The sequence below is a fragment of the Varanus komodoensis genome, unplaced genomic scaffold (genome assembly GCF_004798865.1).
Source record: "Varanus komodoensis strain SLA01 unplaced genomic scaffold, ASM479886v1 scaffold4, whole genome shotgun sequence".
Taxonomy (NCBI): Eukaryota; Metazoa; Chordata; class Lepidosauria; order Squamata; family Varanidae; genus Varanus; species Varanus komodoensis.
Window position 1 is genome coordinate 12,225,536 of NW_025335941.1, and position 10,810 is coordinate 12,236,345.

A 10,810-nucleotide genomic window follows, 5' to 3' on the forward strand; every position below is an offset into this window, starting at 1 on the left:
AACACATTCTTGAGGGTATCACAATGAGTGTGATGTAAACATCAAGTTTTTCCCACAACAGCTAATTTTGGAACCAGAAACTTTGTGATGATCAGTCTTGAGATAAAACATTCAATTAATATATGACTGTTTAAAAAAATCAGAAATCACTTCCTGTTAGGCCAACAACCACTATAGTATTAACTTTTTTAGGACTGGACTATTGAAAGGGCAAGTGGTAGCTGGAGTGGTTTCAGGTTTATTAAGCAATTGTTCCATGCTGTACCCTTCTAAAATGTCCTAAGTTAGCCAATGTCTCTGATTTTTATATGATGTGCATAGTTTGCATAACATTCATAGAAGCCGTGGAAAAGATACAGTGATGTGTATTATTCCTTATGTTGTGATAAATGACCCAATATTAATTTCACTCACTATGTTGGCAGCTTGTTGTCCTGTTGCTTACTCAGGGTGGGGAAATGGTCACCAGCATGAGTGAGGTATTATCACCTCAAAGGTGCTGGTTCCTGTTACTGGCTGCTGTGAATGGATCCCGTTCCTTCCTGTCTTCAGAATTGTGCTGCAAGATGTGGGATAAACAAGTGCTGCAAACTTCTCCGGTTGCAAACAGTTCTAGCTACTCAGGCAGGAGTATTGCAACTCAAGCCTGGGGGCAGAATCCAGTCCGCCTGGAACCCCAATCTGGCCCCCTCTGGAGCCCCAGAGATAGTCATACCCCCTTTCCCATACCACCAGGTGGTTCCTGCTTCACCCCCCCCCACCCACTTGTTTTTCTGCATTCTCACCATTGCCTCTTTTCCCCATTCTGAAGTGTTAAAAGGCTTCTTCTAGTTGCTGACAGTAAGAGCTTTAAACTAAAATATATATGCTGCTATTTTAACATTCTGACCAAAGCTCCTTTTGACTCAAGAGCCCTATGGCACCCAAGAGTTTCTTCAAAATTTAATTGGTCTCTTGGACTGAAGGAGGTTTTATTTTATGTTAAGGAAAGAGAATGTTCTCCTTTAGTTTATTTTTTTTAAAGTGTAGTGGAAAGGTGGTGTCTGAATTTAGGGATATCTTCCTTGACATATTCCATGTTATGAATGGAAAATAATTTTTATTATGCTTCTCATATATCCTAAACAAGCTCAGGTTAAGGGAGGGGGAGCAAGTGTCTCTTCCTCTAATGAACACATATTAAAACTGTAATTAACTGAAGCCTTTCTCCATGAGTTTTTAAAAATCTGTATTTCTGATTATGGAAACTTTCATTTCCTATGTCATTATTCTCCCATTTTATAGCATTCAAATTTGTATTTATACAGTAGGATAAGGGGCTATAGTAATTCAGAATGCGGATTAAAATCTTTCTAAATATATGTATAAAAATTCCAATGTCTATTGAGTTTTTAAATGAATATTTTATTTACTTTGTATTTGTATATTTGCATTTTTTATATTTGTACATTCTCAAGTAAGGCAGAGTTAACATAAATAGTCATATTTGTAATATGTTTAGGCCCTAGAGAAGCAGCTGCTGTTGAATAATACTTCCTTTAGTCATCAGTTAGCACTTGAGAAGAAAAAGACTATTGAAGCTCAGTTGATCACTACAAGTTTACAAATGGAAATCAAGTTGCTTAACCAAAAAATTAAGGTATGTAAAGTTTGTGGTTATTTTACTGCGAAAGAGAATTACATTGCAATCTTAAACATGTCTGTTTTTTAGGACATCTCAGTTCAATTGGAGTTATTCCCTATGATTGTAAATTCTATTGCAATTTAAAAAAATTTTTTAATACAATATTTTATAGGAAAAAGAACGAGAACTTGGTGTAAGAAATATTTATGCAAACCGGATGCTTAAAGGTCAACAGGACAAAGGTATTTCAGAGTCTTCCCCAAAAGGTAGCACAATATTTGTAATGTAATATAAATACATGTAATGTAAATACATCAAGAGTTTCAAGGGACAAAGACATTTAACATTTGGCAGTATTTTTAGAAAGCCATCCTTACCTCTAGTGAAGCACACTGCTAGGTGATTAGGCTTGAAAAGGCTTGTGCAGTATTATGTTGGGTTCAGGGGGAGAATAAGGTGGAGAAGAGTTAGATGTTCAGGCTAACCCTGTGCATGTTTATTCCAAAGTAAGTCCCACTAAATTCTCTGAGGCTTATTCCCAACTAAAAGTGCAGTCCAGCGTGACTGCATGGAAACCTATGAACTCTGAGAATTATGGGCACCCTATGAAGGACAGGAGGAGCACAGAAACAAAGTTTGTTTCCATGTTTCTCCCACTCTGCAAAAAGAGTTGGATGGCTGATTTTGTCCATCTAAGTCTTTTGCCCTGCAGCTTGAGGATGGGAGGCTGAGGCACCACCAGGATACCATGTGTGCTGCTGGAGCCTGACTCCTCCCTGCTCCCAGGAATGACCAGAAAATGCCATCTCAAGGTTGCAGCCAGTGTGGTTCTTTCCATGATAGATATGAAGGCAGAAGGAGGGTTCTCTAAATTCAGTGTCCCAGCTTCAATCTTGAAGCATGTTTCCTAGGTCAGAGCTGGAACTTGGAATTGTTTTCTGGCCATCTAGACTCTCGGTTGGTTTGCATACCCCTGTGGGAATTCTTCCCACATACCCCACCGAGCAACTCTGCATGGTTACCACAGTTCATCATTTTTGCCACAATCTACCTGACAATCAAATGGTTTCTACATTGACATGGTTTCCATCCTTGCTGCTTGAACTTCCCACAGGTGGTACATACATACAGTAGCTATCTGCAATTCAATCCCAAGTTGCTGAAATACTGCAGCTGAAGCTTCTCTTGCTGGTGGGGGCATCTAGTGTTCAGATGATGGTGGAGGGCATAGTGTACAGAGGAAGGATGTCAGATGCGCTTGCCCAGATAGAATACAGATCTATCCTTCTGGAGGTTCCTTCAGGGTAGCAGGGAACAGGAGGCTGCAGTACTTTGGAAGAAGAGGCCAGGTATTGAGGAGTCAGAGTCAGTACCTTCCCTAGTGTCTATTCTGCCTGAGAGCATAGACACCTGTATGGAGCAGAGTATGTCCTGCTTGGAATAACTTTCCAGAGGCAGCATCAGTGCGTAGCTCTTGGGGACGCTGATAGACTGACTTTTGAGGAAGTGTTTGTACTACAGGTGTGTTCCAGAGACAGTGCAACGTGTTGGTACTCTTGAGATATTTAGACAGCATACAAGTGTAGGAGAGTAAGGGAGGCAGAGAGGAGGATGCATTCTTTTGGGGATATGCCTGCTTCTTAATGCCCCATGTGTTGCTCATGTGCACCATTTGAAAAAGCATTTAAAATAGGGGAGACAAACAAACTTAGGGCTGGGACAAACTCTAGAGGAATCTATCCCTCTTGTATTTGCAGACATCCTCTTGTACTTGGCCTGGTCTTGCAAAGCAAGCCAAGCTGAAGGGATGTCTTGCAAATGCTCATGGAACTAAGTCTGTGCAACTGACAACCTTCCTTCTGTATCAGGAACAAGGGCTGCTGCAGGTGGTAAGGAAGAGGGGCACTGCTTGCACAGTGATCATGCAGAGCTCGATTCCTGGTGAGTTTCATGCAACCAACCTCCTTCCACACCAGGTGCAGCAAACCAAACAGCTGCTACATGTGGTGCAGGAGGACACTCTGTACAGTTCCATTCTTGGTGAGCCCTGGTCGACCAGCCTTCTTCTGCATCAAGTACAACAGCCCAAATGATGACTACATGTGGCACGGAAGAGGGATCCTACTAGTGGTCACATGGGGCTCACCAAGAATGGAGCTCTGTGCAACCACTAGCAGCATCCCTTTTCTATGCCATGTGTAAACCTTTTTTATTTTCCCAGTATTTTAAGGTTTAAATTGCTATTTTAATTGGGGTTTTACTGTATAGAAATGATGCTGTGCTTTGTTTTGTTATAAAACCATCCTGAAACTATTTGGTAAGAGGATGGCATAGAATTTTTTTAATAAATAAATAAATACCAGCTGTTTGGCCTACTGGTGATGGTATGGAAGGATACTTCTTGAGCGACGTGTGGGACTTGATTCCTGAAGAGTGCCCTGTGAATGTTGGGCACGGTTACCAGGAACTTGGATTCAGGGCCACTGCAAAGCAGACCGGAACCCAGGGAGCCAAGTCCAAGGGAATCCACCTCCAGATGGATTCTTCACACATCCCTAGACAAACTTTGGCCTAAAAACAAAAGGTAGGGCAACTCAGAAGTGGAGTCCGTGAGGACGGTAGTGCTTAGTACAACTGACTCCCAGGTTGCTGTTTCAGGTGATACAACATGCTTCTCTATCGCTGGAAAACACCACCACCAGGTGGACATCTCAAGGAAAGCAGAGAAGTCTTAGGGGAACAAGATCAGAGAATAGCCTGTAGGAGTAAGGCAAACAATGGTGTGTCTGTTGCTAGGCAGAGCAGGATAGGGGCTCCTGCAGCTGTGACTCTTTCCACCAGAACCTGCAGTAGTTGTAGTCCAGGACCATGGAAACCATAATGCCAGGTTCAATGTTACAAGAAGTCATTGTGCTATGGAGAAATTATAGATCAAACCATTGTTTCTTATTGTGGTTTCTAAGGACCAAATCTATCTTACAGCAAGATACCATGCCTAGGTTCAGACTATGCAATAGACAGTGGTAAAAAGCCACTCTGGCTTGTTATGAATCCAGTCTCTGTCTAGCAGCTAAAAGATTGCAGCTGAAATGTGTATATGATTACAGCTGAAAATGCACTTCTACTTACGTCCATCAGGTTGAGGTAGGCTGGTTTAGCATTCAACCATTTCTATTTAAGCTTCACTAAATCAGCAATTTATTCAACTGAGATCTCAGCAACTTAAGTCTCAGCAGCACTTTGGTATTAAATACATAGCCTGGGAGGCCCCTTCTGACATGCTTTGTTTCTACATCCCAAACTGTGTTACCACTTTTTCATAGACCACAGTGTTTTTCATAGAACACAGTGTTAAGACAAGTTTGGTTGAAGGGGGTGTTAGAATTAAATAGATCATTGTGTTGAAAGAATACCAGGATTCATAATCTACATTTGTGTGAAGGAAATACCTAGGCTATACTACATACATTTAAACAATACAGGTCCCTCTAGCAGAGACCAAAGAAAAACTATATAGCTTACTCTCAAACTGAGTGGCTTGGACAAGCTGACATTTGATGCAGTGCCAAGGTGAGGAGGACAGGGATATAGTATCAAAGTTTCCCCTGTAGATATCAAGAGCACATACTGGTATTCATTTGCCTGCCCACTGGTGATAGTCCTTGTGAGGCATTCTGTGCCACTCATTAGGAAGGATGAACATTATGCTCCGGCATCCATCCCAGTATCCCTGATCAGACAAAGTACCTACCCACAGTACTTTTGCCTTGTCAAGCTGAGTTTCAGTTTGTCCCTGAACTAGCCGATCACTGATGCCAGACGTGGAATTTCTTTGTTTTAAAACAAATTCCTCTGTATGACTTCCTGTTTCTTCACAGATAGAAATGTCAGCAAATCAGTACAAGTTAATCTAAAGCTAGAAGAAATGACTCTTCAAAAGCATGAGACAATGAAAACTGCAGTTGGTTTAAAAGAGGTATGGTAGATATGAATAGTCTTTACAAGCTCTCAAACATTTGTTCATAAGCTTTGTTTCTTCTGTTTTGTTTCTTCATATAGCCCCCCACATGCTTCTAATACTTTTCCACTTTATAGCTACCCTGTAAGAATAATATTCTTCTTTGCCCCTATTGAAATTTTACTTCAGAGTTAAGGAAGAAATGGAAGATCCAATTCTAAACCCATTTACTTTTCTGAATGAACATACTTAGGATTGTGCTGTTAGCTTTGATTAAACCCAGATCTTAATTACGTTCCAAACATGTAATAAGCAAACAGTTGTGAATAAGAGCTAGATATGACCTTGAACAAGGTGTTCGACAAAGGCAACCTAACATCGTATCATAATGCTGCTATGGATGGATCAGCTTTGATGTAACCCGAATAACTATTTCTCTGTACATTGAAGCCTGACTACTAGTCTTCCCCAGTGTAGCCCTCCCTCTCAACTACAGGTCCCATCATTCCCCCTCAGCTCCCCAGACTTCGTAGTTTAGCATATCTGGATGGCACCAGATTGGGGAAAGCCTTTGCTCTAGAAGGGGTATCAAAATAGTAATCAATTTGCAGCAACATGGTAAGGAATAAAAAGGGGGTAAGGGTCTGACATCCTTGCAGTTTTTCTTACCATCCTTATACCTGATAAGGACACAACGTGTAGGCTTGCCATCACGTTGCCATCACGTAGGCTTGTACGCGTAGTCCTTTTGACCAGATTCTGCTGCATTGTCCGAAATAACAGGCCTTTTATAGGATGTGCCTGAGTTGTGCCATTTCCATAGTAGCATTTGAAAGGTCAAGCTTCCGCCTACTCGTTTATGCCTTTCTTTGCACCTTGATTGGGCCATTAAGCAAAATCTTCATGCTCCTCAGTTTGTTTTTGTGATTTGTGGTCTGTAATCAACTGGACTTTTTCCCTGCAGAAGCCACTATTCTCTGAACTTTAGAATGTGGTCAGACTTATGAGGCTCTAGTACATGGGTCCTCAAACTACGGCCCGTGTGCTGGATCCAGCCCGCCATGCCCATTTATCCGGCCCGCCAGAGGTTTTGGTCTCGCCGCACCCGTGCCTGCCACCACCTGTCTCACCCTGCACGCAGGGAGGCAGCAGCTTGCTCGCACAGAGATAATTTTGGACTCGCTTGGAGAAAATGACCTCCAAGCAAGCAAGCAGCTGCCTCGCGCGCCCACTGCTGCATTGCAGCGCATGCCCACCCCTCCTCTCCTTGCCACATGTACCCACCCCTGCCTCAATGCGGACACCCGCACACCTTTCCGGCCCATGCCCGGCACCAGCACCTTTCAACTGGCCTCCTGGTGAAAAAGTTTGAGGACCCCTGCTCTAGTGGCTCAGGGCTTGCAGGTCAATGCACCAGGACTTTCTGATAAGGGATATCTGCCACCCTGCTAAATTCATGCAGTAGCTGAGCGGAGGGGAGGGGAGAAAGTTACAATCCCAGGAACAATATTATTGTGAGCTGCCCCTTTTTGCAATAAGGTATTTTGGACTGGCTTCATCTGGAAGATGCAGGCCCATTAGGCTTACAAAAGACCTGTTCCTGGCAGAGATGAAAAATGACACAACTGGTTTGTTGATATGATGAAAACAGTTGCTTGCATGATTGAACTCTCCTTTCTAGTATGACTGTCATCACGAGTTTCTGCAGTCAAAATTTTACCACAGCATCACTTTCCTGTTAATTTGTAGACTGTTTCCAAATCAAGGATGTGATTGAAGGCAGATGACCTGCCATCTTGGGAAAGTTCAAATAAATTCTTACTTTATGGAGGCTGAGTAGGGTCAAGGTTTGAGAACTCCTTAAGACTGAGTTCCATATGAGAGTGAGGCTATTAACAGATAATCTGTCACAATCTTCTGTAATTATTCACAGATGTTCAAAAACTAAAAGGTGAACATTCTGATATGGGCATTTTTTCTTTTTTTAGGAATTGACATCCAAAGATAGAAATGCAAAAGACACACTGTGTGATATGCATAAAGAGACACTACTAAAAACAGATGTTCATTCAGCTGAAAAATTACCAGTGCAAGAATTTCCAAAGGAAACATGCTCAGGTATTTCAGGAGTATTTCAGATCTTATATGGCTTTCAAAAAAAATAGAATAAACAAGCTCTAAAGTATATAACATTTGAAATTTCAAGTCATATCAGCCCGATACCCAATTCCATAATAGCTCAATGGTACATTTGTAACAGATATTAAAATACTTTGTGAGCATGGAGTCTATAAATGTTTATTATAATAAACCTCTGAGCTCATGAGGAAATTTGCTGTAAAATTGGTTGCATATGAAAACATAAACCTTTATTCTATTAATCTTTGCCTAAACTTGAGAGATGATGTACTGGTTATCACTCACTGAAAAAAATTCTGGAATTGAACCAGCCAGCTGCTATTGGTAGCATGTACTTTATCTCATACAGCAAAGCAAAGATTAGGAGCAATTGGAAATTCTTTAAATCAGTCTTCCCCAACCTGACACCATCTATTAGCTGTTCTGACTGAGATTTATGGGAGCTGCAATGTAACACATTTGTTGAGCACCCAGTTAGCTAAGACTACCATAGTTTCTACAAGTGCTGTTGCTTTTTCTTAGTAGACAAATGGCATATTCCATGCCCACTACAGTTCATTCAAGGGTACTACTCTAAGGGTGTTCATAACTACTAAATATATAGATGTACCCTCTGTGTATTTTAATTTCTCTAAGCATACAAATTGTTATATCATTTAAATGGCTTGATCTCTTAGAAAGAAATTTATTGTTGACACATTCCTTTGCAGAATTCCTAGGGGAAGAGATTTGTTCAAGTGCTGAACAGTATTTCAAATATGAAAACACAGAAAGACAAAAGAACCGGAGAAAAAGGCAAGGGTTAGACCTATTGAAAGAAGAGTTTGAAAAATTAAGGACTGAAAAATCATTTCAGTCTAATGATGTCCAACAGAAAGAGAGCAACCTGGAAGAAACTTTGAACCAGAAACAAGAAAATAAGGAAAGCAAACAAGTTGGAAAATCGAAAGAAGCATTTTATGATAAACTGGCAACAGTAACACAAAGACACAGAACCCCATCTAAATTAAAGAAACACTATGTATTTACAGAAGCTGTCAACAATTTGCATCAGGGATTACCTTCGACAGGTCCACTATCCAACATGAGCACTACATTCAATAGTGGACAGGTGAACAGAAACCATACTGAAATAATGGAGTTTAAGGCAGGAGATTTGACCAATGTCTATGAGCCATCATTTGGTAAGGCTACCAAAGCAAGACAAAAGGACATCAGTTCAATACATGCTGAAGATCACATTCCTACATTATCAGTTGATAAGAAGATCACTCTTATGGAAGAACTCTTTGGTCAAAACTGTATCTTAAAAGACAGTCATCCAACCTCAAATGTAAATGAGCTGGGTAAAGGGAAAAAAAACCTCACAGAGCTAAAGGATATATGATATTTCATATGCAAACAATGGTTTGCAACATGGTGATTCCAAAGAAGCCCACATAAAGGTTTTCCACACAGTTGCCTTCTTGGAAAATTTTAAATAATTTAGATTTTTATGTTTCCACCTTAAAACATACTCAGCATTTTAAACTCTTGAAAAGTAATGTATTACCTATTGAAGACAGTATTTTTCTCCTTGTATTTAATGATTCTAGAATTATTCAAATGACTGCAGCTATATCAAATGTTTAAATTTTTGACAACATATATGAATGATATGGTATATATCTTTAACAATGACAGATGCTTCATAATACTGTATTGATGATCAAAGCCTGTTCTACTTTTGGAGAATCTATAAGAGTTAGGAAATCTGTTGAAAAGAGTACTGAATAGTTTACTGTAAAAAAAAAAAAAAGGAAATGACTATTTAGAGTTGTAATGTTAGGTTCTATATAACTTCTCTTGCTGATTCCATTGCTCAAAGCCTCTCACATGAATGAAACAGTCAAACATATCCGCATAGCTATAGTCAATAAAGTGATCCATAAGGATTGGATGAAGTGGGTTCCAAATATAGTATATTGAAGACTGAAAACGTTCTAGTAGGATTTCTGCAGTCTACGATACGGACATATTTAAAGACTGCCAAAACTTACTGTTGAAGCCATAGCCACAGTTTATAGCTGGAATCTGGATCCAGATCAAAGGGCTACTGCCGGAAAACTGGCCCTTCCTTTCAGAGTTTCTTTCTTATTAATACACAGCCAAACTTGGCAGCCTTTAGATGATGCTGGCAACTTCATTTGCCTTATCTGAACCATTCAATGCAAAGAGTTGTGTTGGTTGCAGTAATTCCTGTACTTATAATTGGGGTGTGCACCTTGTTTTCTCTCATTCTTGCACCCCAAACTTTCTGGGGAACACCATATATTAAATGCTTTTCTAATCAAACAGTCTTGGTAATTCAAACATTGAATACTGTGCTACCCACAACTTGGTTATCTTTGGTTTTGCTCCTGACTTTTTAAAATCATGAGTTATGTGAAGATTTCCTCAAGCTGGACTGTTGCTACCCTTCACAAATGACCAACTACCCTACTGGAAAGTTTTTAAGACAGAAAGGATAGAGATGAGCAAGGCCTCTTTCAACTAGACTGTCACTTTTTATTCTTCACTCTGGTCCGTTAAATCTATTATCAGTTTACCAGGAATGTAAACCAGTTTTGATCCCTCTTGACCAAATTTAGCAAGGAACTGACGTTTAAAGAGAGCATGATTAAAGTACAGAAGTCAGCACAGAGGAAGCACATGAACCTGATGGTTGTCAGGTTAATTATAGTTTACTAAGCCAAAAGGAATATCCAAACCAACCTATTGTCTGTGTTTTATGGTACAGGTGAACCATAAACAACCATCACATACTGAAACTGCAAGAGGGGGGGAAAACATGAATACAACTAAGTCAGGCAAAGAAGCTGCCTTATACACTTCTTAAAAAGTCATTCCTTAAAGTTTTATAATGTGAGCCTCTTGTGTCCTAAATGCAAAAACTGTATTTCTTATTTTCACTTTAACATTTGTAATATATTCAGCCAAGCACAGTACCAAAATCTCACATTTAATACCTGTCCCAAGTAGTTACTCAGCAAAAAACAAACAAAAAAACCAAAGACTTCAGAATATAATATTAAGGCAGTACAATTACA

The 10,810-nt window shown here is 40.0% G+C and overlaps 1 protein-coding gene across 1 annotated transcript; it reads left to right on the plus strand.

The window, feature by feature from the left end:
* Positions 1 to 470: 470 nt before the first annotated feature.
* On the plus strand, positions 471 to 9,307 carry LOC123029127 (lebercilin-like protein). Its single transcript, XM_044441743.1, has 6 exons — positions 471 to 479; positions 1,502 to 1,639; positions 1,797 to 1,890; positions 5,503 to 5,600; positions 7,571 to 7,700; positions 8,432 to 9,307. The coding sequence occupies exons 1-6, from the start codon at positions 471 to 473 to the stop codon at positions 9,106 to 9,108; spliced, it is 1,146 nt and encodes a 381-aa protein (XP_044297678.1). The 3' UTR covers positions 9,109 to 9,307.
* Positions 9,308 to 10,810: the final 1,503 nt, after the last annotated feature.

Excerpts from the sequence above, each read along its gene's own strand:
- LOC123029127 (XM_044441743.1), top strand. Across the intron at positions 1,640-1,796 it reads TGCTTAACCAAAAAATTAAG|GAAAAAGAACGAGAACTTGG; the intron begins GTATGTAAAGTT and ends AATATTTTATAG. Across the intron at positions 1,891-5,502 it reads TTCAGAGTCTTCCCCAAAAG|ATAGAAATGTCAGCAAATCA; the intron begins GTAGCACAATAT and ends GTTTCTTCACAG.